General features: G+C 40.9%; 2 protein-coding genes across 4 annotated transcripts in view; both read right to left on the minus strand.

Moving 5' to 3' along the window:
- Positions 1-1,023: 1,023 nt before the first annotated feature.
- The window catches only part of LOC5516263 (DNA repair protein RAD50), a 39,029-nt gene continuing 19,114 nt past the window's right edge, over positions 1,024-20,938 (minus strand). For all 3 annotated transcript variants that reach the window (XM_048731553.1, XM_048731555.1, XM_048731554.1), the window contains 11 exons: positions 12,035-12,182; positions 11,547-11,677; positions 10,853-10,898; positions 7,087-7,212; positions 6,798-6,850; positions 6,240-6,325; positions 6,034-6,113; positions 5,767-5,829; positions 3,700-3,833; positions 1,774-1,902; positions 1,024-1,205 (listed from right to left, as the gene is read on the minus strand). In XM_048731553.1, coding sequence (XP_048587510.1) covers positions 1,139-1,205; positions 1,774-1,902; positions 3,700-3,833; positions 5,767-5,829; positions 6,034-6,113; positions 6,240-6,325; positions 6,798-6,850; positions 7,087-7,212; positions 10,853-10,898; positions 11,547-11,677; positions 12,035-12,182 — 1,063 coding nt within the window. In that variant the 3' untranslated portion in view covers positions 1,024-1,138. The remainder of the gene's footprint in view (positions 1,206-1,773; positions 1,903-3,699; positions 3,834-5,766; positions 5,830-6,033; positions 6,114-6,239; positions 6,326-6,797; positions 6,851-7,086; positions 7,213-10,852; positions 10,899-11,546; positions 11,678-12,034; positions 12,183-20,938) is intronic.
- On the minus strand, positions 14,170-19,497 carry LOC116620272. Its single transcript, XM_048731557.1, has one exon. It carries the CDS (start codon positions 16,284-16,286, stop codon positions 15,297-15,299), a length of 990 nt encoding a protein of 329 aa, XP_048587514.1. The 5' UTR covers positions 16,287-19,497; the 3' UTR covers positions 14,170-15,296.

Below are 20,938 nucleotides of genomic sequence, written 5' to 3' on the forward strand. Positions count from 1 at the left end.
TATTCTTCCGACATCAAATTATACACAGTTTAATCTCCATTGTCAATAGGGAGCACTCTTCTGTCTCTCAATTTAAACAAACTGACATTACATCCTGATAAAACCATCATCCTGTTAAAATTAATAATATCATATCTCGTGTTGACGGTACCAAGTTCACCAAATATCACTTTCCTATCAAGCCCTTCTATCTGGAATGATATTTCACTCTCCCTTAGTAGTTCCTTAAAAAAAACATAACTTCAGATGCACTTCCTGGATCTATAATCTTTCCTCACCAACACCTGGAACTCCGCTGACGACCTCTACTACGAGACAACGATTTTAGTTTAGTTATAATTATATTGTTATTGTATTATTATAATTTTTCTTTTGCATTGTACCAATCTTGTAAAATACACGCCGATCCTTCACTCCTGTACTCTTAATATATCTGACATTAAGCCATTTAAGCCCCCGGCTTTGGCCCTTCCTATGTATGTTATAACCAAGTTTTACCAATAAAAAATTGATTTATTTTGACATACTCTCCAATGTGGAACATTTTCCCACCCAACCTAATTAAAAACAGGAGCAAAAAATGGCAAAGTTCAAACTGTAAGGTTGTATAAAATTATATTTGTTTCATTTCCTGCCTAAAGGTTCCTCGCGTAATATAAAACAAAATAAGCTTTGGTACTTTTTGGTAGATAATCTGCTCTTGAGATATTGAAAATCGTAGGACTCTTGATTTGTCTGAAATTGACTAATATGGGCAAATCTTTTTCAGGATTTATGGCAACTTTGCTTCGTCATATCAGGTGTAACAGCCAACGTGATTAGGGTTAAGGGACGTGCTCAGTAGATTTGCACTTAAGCCACCCTTCCCTTACCCTTGGAAATAACTTGATCATAACGTTTATATGTAACATTGTTTTTAAGAAATATTAAATATTTTTAAACGTTATTAACTCAAATTTTATTAAAACAAATGTCCGTTAAGACAACATTCTTTCAGGGTTCAAATGGAAGACAACATTGAACTACAAACCGTCATATAACTTTATTTTTCAATATTCTTTTTTGCTATGAACGTGCAAGGAGTGCGCACAGTAAAATCTCATCAGCGGTTTCTATGGTTTGCACATGCGTTGATTGGCTACTCTATATAAGACTCCTCACGGTGAAGTGACGCCACACTTTGCTTGGTAATCTTCGAGTGACCGCTGAAAAGAAACAAAGCGAAGACATTATCTGAATGAACAGGCGACTAGGAATCACGTGACTTTTTGGTTCCGGCTTTAAAATAACAACAAAAAGCAGATTATTCAGCGTATCGTCCAGAACGTTTCTGTGTCAGAAAGGGCTTATTCTTATCGAATGAATTTTTTTGTCGCTCTCTGGCGTGACGTCCGCAGTTATGACTGCGTTTGGTTCTGAAAAGACAAGTGATTTCTCAGTGAAATGACATTAGGTCTTTAAGAGAAAATAAAATAAGGCGCGTCGTCTTCCGAATAAGCACCCCCTCTAAAGGCGTAAAATATAAAAAGTTCCCCCATTTAATAAGCCCCACTATCGATAGATAAGACGTGGCCCCTCTTAGGATGATGCTCAAGGATAGAGACACAGAAACCGACGTGGAATATGCAAATTAGCTGAAATAGTATTGCTCTCATTTATATAGAGTCGATCTGACTTTGAAATAAGCGTACTCTCTCGAATACACCATCCCCACCCCACCACCCAGGGCGCTAAAACGAGCATCACATTACAAGATGTGTTGTGCGGTCTCACTTGTCGTTTTTGGAGATCCTGTAGTAGAAGTCCACGAAGTCCGCCCGGCCGAGTAACTCAACGAAGTTCTCATCGTGTGTAATAACAATAAGCTGGAAGTTACGCTGAGCCTGTCGGGTCCGGATAACACTAAAGGAGTATAAACACATTCATGGTGTGACAAAAACTCGATAGAAATAACAATAAAGGGAGAAACAAAGAAGTAAACATCTGTAGGTAGTTTGGATAGTATTAAATAGATTTGATGGGTGTGGCAAGGTGTGATAGGGTAATATTGAGATGTGATAGGGTGACAGGAAGTGTGATAGGGTGACATGTGGTGTGATAGGTTTATATGGGTGTGATAGATCTTTGACGTGAGGCTTGATAGGTGAAATGAGGTGTGATGTGAGGTGTGATAGGGTGAAATGAGGTGTGATAGGGTCACGTGAGGTGTGATAGGGTGAAATGAGGTGTGATGTGAGGTGTGATGTGAGGTGTGATAGGTGAAAAGAGGTGTGATGTGAGGTGTGATAGGTGAAATGAGGTGTGATGTGAGGTGTGATAGGTGAAATGAGGTGTGATGTGAGGTGTGATAGGGTGAAATGAGGTGTGATGTGAGGTGTGATAGGTGAAATGAGATGTGATGTGAGGTGTGATAGGTAAAATGAGGTGTGATGTGAGGTGTGATAGGGTGAAATGAGGTGTGATGTGAGGTGTGATAGGGTGAAATGAGGTGTGATGTGAGGTGTGATAGGGTAAAATGAGGTGTGATGTGAGGTGTAATAGGTGAAATGAGGTGTGATGTGAGGTGTGATAGGTGAAATGAGGTGTGATAGGGTGAAATGAGGTGTGATGTGAGGTGTGATAGGGTGACGCGAGGCGTGATAGGTTTATATGAGGTGTGATAGATCTTTGACGTGAGGTGTGATAGGGTGAAATGAGGTGTGATAGGGTGATGTGAGGTGTGATAGGGTGACATAACGTGAAATGGGGTAATGAGGTGTGATAGGGTGACATGAGGTGTAATGGGGGTAATGAGGTGTGATGATGTGTAATGATGTGTAATGAGGTGTGATGATGTGTAATGAGGTGTGATGACGTGGTAATGAGGTGATATGAGGTGTAATGGAGTAACAGGATGTGATAGGGTGACATGAGGTGTAATGGGGTAACGAGATGTGATAGGGTGACAGGAGGTGTAATGGGGTAACGAGATGTGATAGGGTCACGTGAGGTGTAATGGGGTAACGAGATGTGATAGGGTGACATGAGGTGTAATGGGGTAACGAGATGTGATAGGGGTGACATGAGGTGTAATGGGGTAACGAGATGTGATAGTGTGACATGAGGTGTAATGAGGAGTGATGATGTGGTAATGAGGTGACATGATGTGTAATGGGGTAACGAGATGTGATAGGGTCACGTGAGGTGTAATGGGGTAATGAGATGAGATAGGGTGACATGAGGTGTAATGGGGGTAATGAGATATGATAGGGTGACATGAGGTGTGATAGGGTGACGTGAGGTGTGATAGGGTGACATTAGGTATGGTAGAGTTAGATGAGGTAAAGTTTTGTACAGTAAGTTCTGATAGGCTAGGTTGGTATTTATGTATACAAAAATGGGTGAGTTAAATAACGAAAGTCAGCCAAACCTTTATTGTTTTCATTCAATATTGGAATGTGCGAAGAAGTCACGAAATATATTCAAAATTCAATAAAAAAACATCGTAATGGCTAAAAAAAGCCGATGGAAATTTATGCTTTCTCAATCTTACTACAACGACAAGATGCTGGCTGACATAATTAGCTGGATTAGTCATGGAAAGAAATGCCAACGTTCATCGCGCTGATGTCATGGACACTGACTGTCCGAAGACTGCCTACAGGTTCAAGTCGGTATAGTAAGAGTTTCAGTTAGAGTATATGAAATGTACATTATTACTTTGCAAGCTGGTTCGCCAGGCTCTCTATGTTCTCCTCGTCGAGGTTAGTCGTTGGTTCATCAAGCGTCAGGATGCCGCAGTTCAGGCAGAACGTCTCGGCGAGAGCGAGCCGGATAATCAACGACGCCAGAACCTCGAAGAGGGAAATACAATAAGAACCAATACAGAGCGAGGCGGTGACCAACGACGCCAAGCTGTTGCCCATGGAAATCTAACTACACATACCCGTAAAAGTTTTCGTAATAGCTTTCGCCCGGAATAAGGCTTTAATGCTTTTTCTTCCTTTACAGTATTTTTACAATTGCAAAATTCCTATAAATCTACCGATGAAGTCGTCCTTGTCTTTTATGTAACAACGTTGTTAGCAGTTGATGATAATCTTTATTTATTTTAAGACGCTAACTCTGCCAACTATAAGCTGGTTTCCACAGAGGGCTTCCGTAGATAAAAATAGAATAAAATAGAATTACAATATGGTATGAACATGGTAATAACAATTTTAACTAAATGTGGTATCTGTGAGTGGTCAGTTTTTCCTTAAATGAGGACAAAGACTGGTTTCCCTGGTCTTCGACAGCTTAGCCTCGCTATTATAAAGCTCTTTTTCCTATTTTCAGAATTAGGGAAAGGCAATTGCAGTGAAGAGTCAGAACCTACTTGTTTTTTAAACTGAAATTGATTGCAAATACATTGAGCTTTGCCATTCAAAACCTTGTACATAGTTTTAGATTTAGCTTTGGGTTTAGAGCCTCCTGGTGAGGAGATTCATTGGGCCAATTTAACATAATTCGTGCAGTTCGATTTTGTAATATTGTGTAGTTCCAGAAAATATCCGTATGACCCCCCACCCCTCTGGAATTTCCAACCCCCCCTGGAAAAAAATAAATACAGTAACTGTTATGGAAAAAGGGCATGTTACCCCTCCCCCTCCCCTCTGGAAATTCCTTGGTGTTTGAACCCCGAGGGTAGTCCAATACACCAACAAATGCGATTTGAAATGCACAAATGTTTCACAGTTTGATTAGTTCTGTGCATTAATGATGCGTATTATGCGTAATGCGAATTCATTTGCTTTTCGAAAAGACTGCTAAGGGTATGTTTGTGTGCTTGTTTTTTAATACTTTTGAGAACGACGAACAATGTAATAGACTCGTGTATTACGCGTCACGCGAATTCGCTTTTCGAAAAGAGTGCTAAGGATATGATTGTGTGCTCGTTTTACATGACTTTTGAGAACGACGAACAATGCTATACGGGTAGTTTAGTCATTTTGATCGGTCCTCTGACAACACAGTCGCTAGTGGCATACAAAACACCACTTGTACGAGTGGTGACCCATAGTTCCACCACTCGTACCACTGGTACCAATGGTGCCAGTGGTACGAGTTTCAGCTTTGAAACTATACTTCCCCCGGAACCCAAAAACTTTGGTTCCCCATAAGGAAACTTTTACAACACAGGATACCCAGATACCTAAAACACCACTTGTACCACTGGAGATTTCTGCTACACGACTCGTACCACTGGTATTTTATCACAGGATACCCAAACACCACTAAACAACTTTTACAACAGAGGATACCCAGATACCCAAAATACCACTTGTACCACTGGAGATTTCTGCTTCACGACTCGTACCACTGGTATTTTGTTGGTGTATCGGACATGTATGTGACCCCCCCCCCCCCCCCATTGAGGGGATTGGAAATCCCAGGGGGGTGGGGGTTCACATACATGTCCGATACACCAACAAAATACCAGTGGTACGAGTCGTGAAGCAGAAATCTCCAGTGGTACAAGTGGTGTTTTGGGTATCTGGGTATCCTCTGGATATTTTCTGGAACTAAACATTTGCATTCTTATTGCGTAGCATTAGCCAAAGGTGTCCCACACTTCACTGCAATACATGGAATGGGGGAGAATGAGGGCATTATATATAGAGACGAAGGTCTCTTTAGAGACAAACTCTTTTGAACAAAAGTATCGAAAAAGAATAAGCATGTACCTATTTCAAATAATCCTAGTCGTCTGACGTATTTTAGGTTAAAGAAATGGGTTTCTGGTACCTTCTGTCCAGCACTGCAGCGTCCTCTCATGTCCAGGGCGAGGTCCCCCTTTATCATCACAACCTGCCAGAACAAAGTACCGTAAAATGTGAATGTCCAGGGTAACGCATCTAGTTCTTGCGCTCCAAAAAAAAAAAAAAAAAAGCAGCGTGGCGCGACCACTCGCGTGTCAAGCGTATTTCACCATGTTTGCGATGTTGATTTGAGCTGTACAAATGCTTATCATTTCGAAAATTTCATACAAGCCCTGTAAGTAGAAAGCCTTACCCGATAGTTATATGTTCGCCTGGCTTTAGAAGCTCCGCTTCCGTCCTCATCTTCGGACCGTATCTCAATGGTGTCGATATCTGAGTAAAACGATACGGTAAAACTGTCAAGGTGGCCACGGTAGCGCGCGTCGTACGGTAAAACTGTCAAGGTGGCCACGGTAGCGCGCGTCGTAATGTAATGACATAGTCCTCAGACAATCTCACCGTTTCCTTTGTATGTATTAATCCAATACTCTTTTATAATCTTGTTGATCTCCGCCATCTTTATACTGTGGTACTTCATGATTGCTCTAGAGGACGAAATATTTAGACGCCTCGTAAAGAAACCATCAGCACTGATGTACTCGGTTTAATAAATACAGGAAATAGTCCACCAATATGTGTATAGGCCACCACTCGACTCTGTTAATTGTGTATTGTTGAGAAGTCTGTTTTCGATGATATGTAAGAGGCAAGACTATTAATATGGCGGTTCCCATCTCCTTTAAACTGAAGTAACTACTGATTTAAATCGACGGCGGATTTTTGCTGGCTAACTAAAGGAAAAAGCGATATTCGACCCGTCTTTCTGGGGATAGAGTGTACTATTCCCTCCCCCCCCCCTAAAAAAATTAATCCCTTCCGCAGTCTATGATTTAGAAGAATTTGGATGCTGATCACGTTTGGAGCTAAAATTCTGATTTTCTTTTGCTCCAGCAGTCTATGAAGCCGTTCAGCCGTCTCCTCTAAGGGGAAGTTGAATGTTCGTCATGTTTTGCTAACCTATTAAGGGCTTTGTAGTACTTCTCCAGGTCACCGCTTGCCATCTTAGTAGTCTGAAAATCAGACAAAAAAGCGGACTTTACTCTTCACGGAAGTAAACCCAACCAAATCATTTGCAAGTTATCTACATATCAAACACTGTAAATCTATACTAAAGCTCTGCGCCGCTGTACAGTGGAATCGGACATTACTACTTAACTACCTCTGCGTACTGCCGCATGCCCATTTCACCTGCTGTTGATACCTTCATGTCGATAACTTTCTGCTGTGCTGTTGATCTATCCCATACCTTCATGTCAATAACTTTCTGTCTGTGCTTTTCCTCGGCGTTCCCGTACATTTCACTTCGCAGATCTTTCTGGAATCTTCGGATCTCTTCTTCAAAGCCTTTCTGCCTACCCTCGTGGTGGGCTCTCTGGAATTTGCAAGATACTTAGTATTACTCACAGAAGTGCAAGGTATCCAGTATTACTCACAGAAGTGCAAGGTATCCAGCATTACTCACAGAAGTGCAAGGTATCCAGTATTACTCACAGAAGTGCAAGGTATCCAGTATTACTCACAGAAGTGCAAGGTATCCAGTATTACTCACAGAAGTGCGAGGTATCCAGTATTACTCACAGAAGTGCGAGGTATCAAGTATTACTCACAGAAGTGCAAGGTATCAAGTATTACTCACAGAAATGCAAGATATCGAGTATTACTCACAGAAGTGCAAGGTATCCAGTATTACTCACAGAAGTGCAAGGTATCAAGTATTACTCACAGAAGTGCAAGATATCTAGTATTACTCACAGAAGTGCAAGATATCTAGTATTACTCACAGAAGTGCAAGATATCTAGTATTACTCACAGAAGTGCAAGATATCTAGTATTACTCACAGAAGTGCAAGGTATCAAGTATTACTCACAGAAGTGCAAGATATCTAGTATTACTCACAGAAGTGCAAGTTGTCTAGTATTACACACAGAAGTGCAAGGTATCTAGTATTACTCACAGAAGTGCAAGGTATCCAGTATTACTCACAGAAGTGCAAGGTATCCAGTATTACTCACAGAAGTGCAAGATATCTAGTATTACTCACAGAAGTGCAAGGTGTCTAGTATTACTCACAGAAGTGCAAGGTATCTAGTATTACTCACAGAAGTGCAAGGTATCCAGTATTACTCACAGAAGTGCAAGGTATCCAGTATTACTCACAGAAGTGCAAGGTATCTAGTATTACTCACAGAAGTGCAAGATATCTAGTATTACTCACAGAAGTGCAAGATATCCAGTATTACTCACAGAAGTGCAAGGTATCCAGTATTACTCACAGAAGTGCAAGGTATCAAGTATTACTCACAGAAGTGCAAGGTATCCAGTATTACTCACAGAAGTGCAAGGTATCCAGTATTACTCACAGAAGTGCAAGGTATCAAGTATTACTCACAGAAGTGCAAGGTATCCAGTATTACTCACAGAAGTGCAAGATATCTAGTATTACTCACAGAAGTGCAAGGTATCCAGTATTACTCACAGAAGTGCAAGATATCTAGTATTACTCACAGAAGTGCAAGGTATCCAGTATTACTCACAGAAGTGCAAGATATCTAGTATTACTCACAGAAGTGCAAGATATCTAGTATTACTCACAGAAGTGCAATGTATCCAGTATTACTCACAGAAGTGCATGGTATCAAGTATTACTCACAGAAGTGCAAGGTATCCAGTATTACTCACAGAAGTGCAAGGTATCAAGTATTACTCACCACAGAAGTGCAAGGTATCCAGTATTACTCACAGAAGTGCAAGATACTTAGTATTACTCACAGAAGTGCAAGGTATCCAGTATTACTCACAGAAGTGCAAGGTATCCAGTATTACTCACAGAAGTGCAAGATATCTAGTATTACTCACAGAAGTGCAAGATATCCAGTATTACTCACAGAAGTGCAAGGTATCCAGTATTACTCACAGAAGTGCAAGGTATCAAGTATTACTGTCAGAAGTGCAAAGTATCCAGTATTACAGTAGTGCAAGATATCCAGTATTACAGAAGTGCAAGGTATCAAGTATTACTCACAGAAGTGCAAGGTATCCAGTATTACTCACAGAGGTGCAAGGTATCAAGTATTACGCACAGAAGTGCAAGATATCAAGTATTACTCACAGAAGTGCAAGGTATCAAGTATTACTCACAGAAGTGCAAGATATCTAGTATTACTCACAGAAGTGCAAGGTATCCAGCATTACTCACAGAAGTGCAAGATATCTAGTATTACTCACAGAAGTGCAAGATATCTAGTATTACTCACAGAAGTGCAAGATATCTAGTATTACTCACAGAAGTGCAAGATATCCAGTATTACTCACAGAAGTGCAAGGTATCCAGTATTACTCACAGAAGTGCAAGGTATCAAGTATTACTGTCAGAAGTGCAAAGTATCCAGTATTACAGTAGTGCAAGATATCTAGTATTACTCACAGAAGTGCAAGGTATCCAGCATTACTCACAGAAGTGCAAGATATCTAGTATTACTCACAGAAGTGCAAGATATCCAGTATTACTCACAGAAGTGCAAGATATCCAGTATTACTCACAGAAGTGCAAGATATCCAGTATTACTCACAGAAGTGCAAGGTATCCAGTATTACTCACAGAAGTGCAAGGTATCCAGTATTACTCACAGAAGTGCAAGGTATCCAGTATTACTCACAGAAGTGCAAAGTATCAAGTATTACTCACAGAAGTGCAAGGTATCTATTATTACTCACAGAAGTGCAAGATATCTAGTATTACTCACAGAAGTGCAAGATATCCAGTATTACCCACAGAAGTGCAAGGTATCAAGTATTACTCACAGAAGTGCAAGGTATCCAGTATTACTCACAGAAGTGCAAGGTATCCAGTATTACTCACAGAAGTGCAAGGTATCCAGTATTACTCACAGAAGTGCAAGATATCTAGTATTACTCACAGAAATGCAAGGTATCCAGTATTACTCACAGAAGTGCAAGGTATCCAGCATTACTCACAGACGTGCAAGGTACCCAGGTTTAAAGTTCATGGGAAGGAAGGGGCTTAGACATTAAATGAAATAAGAGGATAAAGTGAGTTGAATATTACACAGATTTGTGTATTTGTTAACTAGCTGTAATAAAGGGATGTGTTTATTCACAGAATCAATATAAATTCCATTCCTTCATGCCTTCATTCCATGCCTCACATTACACAGCTAAGAAAATATGGGATTGAAGATTGACCTTTATGCAGGGCTTCTGGAATTACGCGCTTGTGCGGAAGCGCGTAATTTGGCTTTTTCCGCGTAATCCACAAATTTCCGCGTAATCCCGCGTAATTTGGATAAATTTTGACAGACAAAACATTTAATTGCACAGCTGATGTGTTCTTTTAGGGTTGTTACCTCTATTTCTTGTGAAAAAAAAAAAGATATTCTTCGTAAGAGTGCGATATTTCGAACTGAATTTCCGAAAGCAAATAAAATGACTAGGCGTTCTTTGCTAAATCGCGAAGGCCTAGGACTAATAATAAAATACTTTTTTTAATTGGCTGGTGGCTAGGAGCCAATGAAAACTCGCCTAAGATATTTTCACGCAAAAAATTAACATTTTCCAAGTTATTTCGTGCTTTCCTTCGGTACAAAATGTTGTTTGGGCGTAACAGTTGATATTCCGTGTGTAATTTAGCGCGTAATTCAGTAAAGAATCCCGCAAAATTTTGATTTTTAAAGAAAAATGTATTGCAAAATACCGCGTAATTTAGCGCGTAATGATTGATCTTCCGCGTAATTTAGCGCGTAATCTAGCCAAGAATTTTGAGTTTTTTACCGCGTAATTCCAGAAGCCCTGTTTATGACAATGAGAGGGATTAGACATCTAAGGAAGGAGACGGGGTAGGACTGGTACGGCATGCATGGGTGCGTTACAAAAAGGGGCGGGGAGGGGCTGGTTGTCTAGAATGGATCTTGCCATCCGTGGCGTAGCGTGCGTCTTTGCCTGGGCGCGCACCGTTATCACAAAAAGCGACAACATGTAACATGATGTCGCCCACCTCTTTTCGTAGGTCGTCTAGTTGCGTCTGTAACCCGGCTTTCTCTCTGGAAATAAACAACAACCAAATACATTCTATATACTATATCTTCATACAGGAATATCAGGGAGACAAGTAGGTTGAAAAACAAACGGACAAACAAACGAACGAACGAACGAACGAACAAAGACACGAACAAACTTTATCGCCGAACCATGAAAGTGCGTTTTCCACATCTGAAGGCTGGTTTCCATATAATTACACTTGATCGCACACGATCACAGCTAATTTGACGGTACGGTCGCAACCGATGGCAAAGTAGGTTCCATATAATCGTACACGATCGTTTTTGATCGAGTGCGTTCACATGGAAATCAGCGAACACAAATAATTGGTGTACTGCTCGGACGTTCCTTCCTTGATAGACCATGAAACCAAGATGTTTCTACAACGTGTTATGGAGAAAAAAAACAAGCATAGCTCGTCTGCGTTGTCGTCGTCGTCGCTACTAAAAGAGCTCTTGTCAACCACACCTCTGTTATTGGTTATATCCATGAAAGGCACATTGAATTATCAATATGTTATTAACCACTTTCGATCGAAACTATCACATTAGCTTTCTCAAATCAGCCGATGGGAATGGATGCTTTCTCGTTTTTGCTAGGATAACAAATGCGACTGACAAATACTCTTTAAATTCCGTGATTAGTCATACCTTGTGACGTCCCCGTGGTTGCCGTACTGCCTCAGCTGCTTCTGCACCTCGCCTATCTGTCTCTCCACGTTACAAATCTCCTCCTGGGTGCTCTTAAGCTGTAGGTTATCCTCAAGTTCGCGTGCGCGGACCTACACAACATTCAGGGGTATAATATTACGGTCTACAGAAGACATCAAGTATTCAACAGAGCTCATACAATAAGGGATTAAAAGGAAAAAGACATGGACGACGTGACACAGACAAATATATTACTTTGCGTTATATTCCTAGTTCATCGAAAATACTTATTTACACACTGACTTATATACACACTGACATAATTCTCGTAGACAGAGAGAAATATCCGAAAACCTTATTTCTACAAGGTTTAACAGCCCTCTCAAATAAGCCCCCATAAAGGTAAAATGTTCAAATAATCCCTCTCTCTATAAAGACCCCCTTTGAGCGCAACATGCCACACACAAAACCTTCACATGCCGGCCTACCTCCTGCTTGCTGATGTCGTTCTTGAGCTTGTCGATCCTGCTGGACAACGTCTCCCTGTCGGAGTTAACACTTTCTGCCTTCGCCTCCAGCTCCTGTATCTTTCGCTCATTGTCACGCAACGCCTCATTACCACCTTGACTGATGTACCTAGGAAGTGACGAGACTGTGAGCTTAAAGAGAAAGGAACGCGAAGGTATGGTATGACTAGGCAGGGGTGGTAAATTAAGTCAAGGAGTGGTGGGAGTGGTGAAGTTAGGTAAGGTATCACTAGGCAGGAGTGGTGGATAAAGTCAAGGAGTGGTGGGAGTGGTGAAGTTAGGTAAGGTATCACTAGGCAAGGATGGTAAATAAAGTCAAGGAGTGGTGAAGTTAGGTAAGGTATCACTAGGCAGGAGTGGTGGATAAAGTCAAGGAGTGGTGGGAGTGGTGAAGTTAGGTAAGGTATCACTAGGCAAGGATGGTAAATAAAGTCAAGGAGTGGTGAAGTTAGGTAAGGTATCACTAGGCAGAGGTGGTAAATTATGTCAAGGAGTGGTGAAGTTAGGTAAGTCGAGGAGTTGCTAGGTAAGGTTAGGTGAGTTGAAGTATCATTAGGTATGGATGGTAAAGTTAAGTCAAGGAGTTGCTAGGTAAGGTTAGGTGAGTTGAGGTATTAGGTAGGGTTGGCAAGTTAAGTCGAGGAGTTGCTAGGTAAGATAAGGTGAGTTGAGGTATCATTAGGTAGGGCTGGTATGTTTTAGTGAAGGAGTAGTGAGGTGAGGTGAGGTGCTTGAGGTGAGGTGAGGTGAGTCGAGGTGAGAGGTGAGGTGAGTTGTCGATAGGCAGGGGTGGTAAAGTTAAGTCAAGGTGTTGTGAGGTGAGGTGAGGTAAGGTTATCACTAGGCAGGGGTAGTAAGTTAAGTTGAGGAGTGGCGCGGTAAGGTAACGTATGGGATGGTATGGCATGATAAGATAAGTTTAAGAGCCATTGTCGGTCACACAATTGTTTTCAGACAATATTGAAAGACAAATTTGAAAGGAATTGTGAAAATAATCACCTAAAATAAAGTATTATGGTTTATTATATACATACTGAGAAATACTCACTGAAATTCAGTAAATTTTCGTTCGTTCACTAGTCTCAGCAAATCAGAAGCGCGAACGATGTTTTTACCGTGGAGAAAAGTCGTTCGCGGTTCTGATTGGACGAACGATATTTTTACTGCAATTGAATGACTTTGAATCGAATCCCAACGTGGGGAGACGGTTAGCAGTGCATATCACTTTTGTTATTGAGCTCCATTGAGCGAGAGAATGAAATTTTAAGGTAAAAATTTAATACAAAGCGTTCAAAATAGAAGACAATAGATTTGCTACTCTCGATGACACTGTAAAGGATTATGTAGAAAGTCTTGAAAACAAGATTACAAAGGGAAAACCGAGCGAGATGTAAGGCTTTTTTAAAAAACGCTATCTAACATTAAACTCTCGTGTGTGACATTAGCGAGAATGTAAGTTTCTGTCTGTCTTCAACTGAACCGTCGAACACCTCGGAGCCTCTGCAGCCAAGTCTAATAAAATGTTATGTAATAAGCTTATTCATCAAATTTCTCAGTATGTATATAATAAACAAAATATGAAAAGAGCTTTGTCAGTTTTTTTTCACTCGTTGTTTTGTATATAAAAAAACTCACTCGTTCGCTGCGCTGATACTGGACAACTCTTGAATAAAAACCGTACGCGCGCACTTTCCATGTAATATTCTCTATTTATTTACCAGATCCAATAAAAAACTATTGCAACAGCTTCCACAAATCAGCCGTTGGAAATGGATGCTTTTCACAATAGGTGTTTTGCTATGGTGACAAAAATGGCGGCTGACAGAAGGTAAATTAAAGTTAAAAGGCGAGGGATGGTGAAAGATGGCTGAGACAGGGGCGTCCATGGTTGAGGTGAGAGATGGTGTGATGAGGTAGGTGAAGGACAGGAAGGGTGGGAGTAAGGTAAATGGAGATAAGACGGACGGTGTTGTGGTGAGCTAGAGTGAAGTTAATTATGCTAAGGTGGAACTCGTAGCCAGTGGTGAGATCCTAAAAGGCGAGGCGAGACAAGGCTATGTACCCAAGTGATGTAAGAAGAAAGCAGGACAAAGGAAGAAAGGGCCCTTTCTATTTAATGGATATAAATCGTTTTGAATTCATACAGAGTAAAAATATACATAGTAAAATAATACTGCGCATTCGTAAGTGATTCTTCAGAAAGTAAGGACCAAGCCACAAAATATCGTCTTCTCTCTCTTTCGCCAAATCTAATTCTTATAAATTTAAAGCACGTCACAAACATTTTACAGCATTTTACGAACGTCTCACACCATTTATAGCATTTCACGAACGTCTCACAACATTTACAACACTTCATGAACGTCTCACACAATTTACGGCACTTCACGAACGTCTCACACCATTTACAGCACTTCACGAACGTCTCACACCATTTATAGCATTTCACGAACGTCTCACAACATTTACAACACTTCACGAACGTCTCACACCATTTATAGCATTTCACGAACGTCTCACAACATTTATAGCATTTCACGAACGTCTCACAACATTTACAGCACTTCACGAACGTCTCACATTTACAGCACTTCACGAACGTCTCACACCATTTACAGCACTTCACGAACGTATCACAGGGAAAGTGATAACTATTCTCTATCCTATTTTCCGTTAATATCCCTAGGGTTGCTTAAGAGTACTATCGAGCTTGCAAACATCGAGTAACTCCCTTTCTGAGCTAGCTATTCTCATCCTATGTGCCCTTATGAGTGTTGTAGTAATATCACGTAGTTGTCCTTAGGGAAATGGTTCCAATAGTCGCACACACGTTTTCCGATCCTTCTAGTGGTGTGCTATACCACATGGTCTTGGCGTTAACTGTGTTAACCTGGTGTTAACCCATTTACTAGGGGTGTGTCTATACCACGTGGTCTTGACGTTAACTGTGTTAACCTGGTGTTAACCCATTTACTAGGGGCGTGGCTATACCACATGCTCCTGGCGTTAACTGTGTTAACTTGGTGTTAACCCATTTACTAGGGGTGTGGGTAGACCACATGGTCCTGGCGTTAACTGTGTTAACTGTGTTAACCCATTTACTAGGGGTGTGGCTATACTACATGGTCCTGGCGTTAACTGTGTTAACCTGGTGTTAACCCATTTACTAGGGGTGTGGCTATACTTCATGGTCCTGGTGTTAACCCATTTACTAGGGGTGTGGCTAGACCACATGGTCCAGGCGTGTCGCGACAGGGTTAGCCACGACCTCGGCAGCCTCCACAGCTGAGCTTGTCACAGCACGTGTTCTCATCTTCAACTGCTCTGTGGTCGCCGTCCTGTTCTGCACGTTTGAAACCCGCGCGCTTTGACGTCTCGTGCCCGCCTTGAGCGCAATCGTGAAAATCAGGACACAAAGCAAAATCTCCATAAGCGTGATGCTGACATCGAAAGAATACCAGGGCAAAAACTCTACCGCCCCAGACCCGTTCAATACACCGTAACCACTTGTAGCATAATAGATCCTCACAGTAAACAAAGCTGCACCGTCTAGCGAGGCTAACCCCAACATGACCCCGAACTTTTTCATGCCACGGGCCTCACGAAGAAAAAAGCTATCACTAGAGGTGAGTTCGCGCGATGGGTACAGATTTCGGTAGAGCCGTCCGCCGGTGACGATATACCCCACGCAGACGACGATACCCCATACCCCCATCACGACATGGCATATTAGCACCAGCAGTTTAAGGTTTGGGCGATCAAGGACCACGAGGTAAGCGACGACGAGGTAGAGAATGTTTGCAGCGGTCGCCGCAAGCAAGACGTGGAGCTTCTGGATTCTTGAAGGCGCGATCCTTAAACTTGTGGTCTCCAGGAGGATCAACAGCAGTACACTGTACGCAGATACCACACAGATGGACGCGATACCATGGAAAATCTTGTACGTGATGAATGCGGCGGGTGGGTGTGTACGCGCGAGGGGGTCCGCGAGCAACGTGGCCGCGCGGCAAATAGACACGAAGAGGAGCAAGAGATTCATGAAAAGCGCGTGAAGTTTGCGTGGATACGTACGGCGGTCCTTAGCGAGTATGAAGAGACACCATAGCGAGATGATTAGGAAAGTTGTAGCAAGGCCATAACGTCTACCTAGCCATGTCCAGTCGGCCCTAAGTGCGGAGGTAATTAAAGGCGTAGGCTCTGGCCAAGCTTCCATGGCAGCCTGAATAACAAGGAATTTCTTGTAGAATATAGACGCCGCCTTGTATAGTACTTATATAATTCCCTCGTTAAAAGGCACGGCTTGAGATGGCCCGTATCAAAATCCTTTTTTATCGCACGCAGTTCCTCTGATAAGGCCGCTTAGAGTATTATGCACTTCACGCACAGTGCTGACGCCACCTGCAGACGTCCGTAACACCAAATCGTTTTGCTGTCTTTTAGACTGCCAAAAAGGCAACACAGTAGTGCGCTTCCCCCGAAGGGATATTGGTTTGTACAGTTTATGTAGAATGGCTGCCTCCGCCGAGACTAGATGTCGTGACACACGGGTGTCTTCCACTCCTGGAACAAGATCTAGTAGCTTTATCGTTGATTTACAGATCACTTTCCATAACATGTAAAATGCTCGATCTAAGCCATATACCGTGGGGTTTAAGGACAAAATATATTATATCATTTAAAAAAAGCCTCTTTCTTTACCCAACCATGTATAATTATCGACAATGCCTCTCCATCACAATTGAGTAAGTTTTTCAGGGAGTTTAATATGCCTATATTGTGGCCTTGTTTTCCTTTGCCAGAACTAGCGAGAAATCACAAGATAGCGGAAGTGCCACCTTCGGTGTTATAAAACCATCAAATCCACTCAGTTCCCTTAAGATCCGTTTGATAAGTGCGATGCCAATCGCAATGGATCCAATCACAAAATCCGGAATTCTCCGAATCACACAGCGTGGAGCTTCGTGGTCTTTAAATGGCGACTTTGCTTGGGTCTTGATACCCACACGACGAAACGAACATTCTAGATGTACCACCCGCACACAAGCTGTATAGATCTCTAAACTTGCCAACTATGTGTTAGTGTCTTGTTTGCTTTACGACTTTCTTCGTCTCACAAATTGACGACGTTCTTTAAGAACCGTTTTATTATTGATTTCCTCGATGGGTGCACTGAGCAAAACAACAGCATAAGAGCATTAGCATTATTAATTTGTCCAGACGAGAGTTTTATATCTGCTATGACTACCGAGTACAAAAGCAATAACAGTTTCCTGATTTATTCCAAAACTTGAATAAAAACACTGCGTGTTGAATCCAACCACAGGTGCTTAGAAACTAAGAGTAGCAAGTTTTTGCAAGTCTCACCAACTCCGCAGGTTAGACATGATGTTTGATTTAGTCCTTGTTCATAAGCGCAAACTTGAATCAAAAGCAAGGATCATTTGATTCACTTATTTTCCAATTATTGTACGTATCTTAAGCCAAGTTTGGCATCTAGTCTCTTCAATCGTTCTAACCGTCCATTCAGCTCCACGAAGTAAAGAAGTTAAGAACTTGAAGACTTCAAACGACCTCTTTCTTCCTCTTCAAATGCGTCCTTTGAATACAAACCTTAAAAGTCGTTTCGTCTCCACTTGACTAAGCTACCTCCAAGCGAACTCAGCGCACTGCTGTTCACAGCGCGAGTTAGTGAGTCTACCCGTGCCCTTCACGCAATACACTCTTTTCACAGCCCAATTTGCGTTAAAAGACCTAACCGCAGGGCAAGTACACTTCTACAAAATAGAAAAGATTAAGAGAGCTAAGATTTGCCCCGCTGCGAATCAGTGAATAAACTCTTTTTCACAGCCCAACTTACGTAAAAAAAGCCTTTAGCGTAGAGCTTGTGTACACTTCTACGAAATGGAAACTTGAGTACAGACTCGCCCGGCTGCGAATAAGAAAACTAATCCGTGTTTTACGCGGTGCTTTGCCTGCGCTCGACACAGTCCAATCACAGGCAAGGCTAGCTCCACGACAAACGTGACAAGCGCCAATTACGCGACTTGCGTGAACAGGTGCACACCAGCAAACCATAGAGCGGGAAAGTTAGTTCGCTCCTTAAAGCGTTAAGGAATACAGGAAATTTAAAAGAATGAAGTATCTCCCAAGAAGCATTATAATACAAACACACGGGGGAGGTGAATCAAAAGTCAAGCGAGTGAATCAAGGCGGGTTTAACACAAAAGCAGAAAAACGACAAAGTGCGCTGATACAGGGATTCTAAGGAAATAAGATACGTATTTCCCAAAGTGCGTTTCAGTACGAACGGGAGAGATAAATTTAAAGTCGAGCGAGTGAGAAAAACAAATCTAGTTGAGCTCACGGAACGGGGTAAATTCAAACAGCAGCTGTTTTGTCGCGGGCTGATTCGCCGACAAACTTGGATTTTGGCTGACAATTGGATTTTAGCCGACAACCATAGCTGTTTCGCCGGCACGTTACAAAGTGGTATATTTATATTAAAAAACGTTCTGTAGAATCGAATTAAACTAAAAACGTTTTTGTTTTTACTTGTTTTTCATTGTAAACTCAGGTTTTAACATGTTTCGTTTCGCAAACAAAGTTTCATAGACAAACGAACAGCTACAAATAATAGATTTATAAATGATTAAAGTCTAGTTAACCTAGGTTTCGGCGATATCACCAGATACCGTTAATCGCGCCAGGAAAATTTCAATTATCTCGAAATAAATGAATAAAAGTATTTCCAAGCAAGAGTTTCAATATTAACAACAAGAGTGATGAATCTTATGCCAAGCGATTAAAAAAAGAACATTTGTGAAGTATTTTAGGTTAATTTATAAAGCAGAGACAGATTTTATGTTCCACAAACCCCATGTCGTAAATTTTCCTAACGATTTAAGTTAAAATAAATCACCAAATTGAAGTGGAAAGTCATGAAATAGATGTGAATTATCAGATTGGTTAGGTCCTAAACTAGCTTCGGTAATTAGAATTAGCTTTTCTCTTTTTCTATTGTCAAAAAGCCGATTCGGCTGAGAAATTATATAAGCTAGATTAGGACAAAAAATGGGTGCAGAGGAGTGATGCATTCTATGTCAATGATATACAATGCAGTTTCTTTTTTAAGGGATAAATTACCATGGATCCAGCTTCTCGGCTGTTCATATCTCGTGATATTTTGAAATGGTCGCAAAGAGACAACATGTGAATAAGAATTTTAAGAATAGCCAATCAGCACGCAGTATTTGCTATAATTTACTTTTAATTCGTCTTTGCATCACCCAGTAAAGGCTTACTGTATTACTGTACTAGAATCAAAAGGCTGTATACTCCTTTCAAGGTTCGGTAAGGGCTAATCCAGGGATCAGCAGAATTTAATTTAAAAATAAAAAAACAAATAAAAATCGCACCCCCCCCCCCCCCCCCCCTCTCAAGTAGAAGATTAATAAACTAACAAAATTTCCGATGTATTCAAACGAATGCTTCTCAAACGGATATAACTATTATAGACTTTTTGGTCTGCCCTGAAGAAGTCTTATTAAAGACGAAAATTTGGCAGAGTCGATTTCCAGTTTTTGGTGTATTGTATTCATTGTTCTGGTACGTGATCGCGACAGTTTGGGCTTTTTGATTCTATTCGAAAAACGAGAAAGAGATTGTGTGGGTTTTGCGGGGAAACATCGGGATATTTTTTGGCGCAGAAAAAGATTCATCGGAAAAAGGCTAACTAATTTTTTTCTAGATTAATGGTAAGAAAAACAGACGCGATCAGCTGTCATGATTAAAAAATAACAATAAAAATAATAGAAGAGTAGTTTGACTTGTAAACATGATCTTTGTATTGTATAACCGAGTCCACGTGATCTAAGCACTGACAAACAGGATGACAAGGAGCCCTCGAGAAAAAGTCACTCGTTTCCTCCCACGCGCCACCTGCCGTATGATTTGACTGATGCACCCTTTCGTGAGTCAACGTCATGCAGCAAACTTCTCTAGTCAAAGAAATAGGGTTGGCCAATACGGTATTTGAAGTTAATACAAGGCGCGTGCACCGAAAAATCAAACTCAATGTAATACATACTGTAAATAATTTTTCGCTATTTTTCCCACCATTTCCATATTTCCCGCCTCTGCCATGCGCGCCAAATTCTAATCGGAGTCTCGAAAATGTATCTAGTTCATATCAGTGGAATTAAATTGCACCTATTTTTTAGTTTTAGTTTTTTTTTTTTTCAAAAAAAAATACACTGTCTGGAAAGTATATTTATATAAAGAACAGCGACTTAGGCCTCGTAGCAAATAGTATTCAAATTTTATAATTAAAATATACAGAGAAAATTGAGCCGTGGTTAATTCACACAACAAGTCAAACACCGTCTTTTTCAAAAAGGAAATATGCCGCCAAAAGCTTTTGACAATAATTGCGTGTTTAAAAAAAAGCATCACTTAAGAAAATGGTATTAAAAGGATTCAATATTTTTATATAAGTTTATTGAATTCCCCTCGCGTTGCGCAGGCGTAAACCTGTCAGAATGCTATATGTACATCTTTTGATATTGATATCTTTGTCATGAGGTCATCGAGAAATGCGTCAGAGGGTAATATTCGCGCCCTTTTCAACACATCCATCAGCGATAGAAGAAGTGCACTTCGCCAACGGAAAATGTATTTCCTACAGACCGGCACAGCGCTGGTAAACATTAAGCTTTATTTTTATATCGAGATGGTTCGCGTTGTTTAACTTTTTTTTTTCAATTTTGACAGTTTGAATCATTTTTTTTCTCTTTTTTATTCTTTTTTTTTCTTTTTCGCAGTTTCTTGTCACGGCAATATATTCTTTTTTAAGGATTTATTGTATTT

Source organism: Nematostella vectensis, chromosome 8 (assembly GCF_932526225.1).
Source record: "Nematostella vectensis chromosome 8, jaNemVect1.1, whole genome shotgun sequence".
Lineage (NCBI taxonomy): Eukaryota > Metazoa > Cnidaria > Anthozoa > Actiniaria > Edwardsiidae > Nematostella > Nematostella vectensis.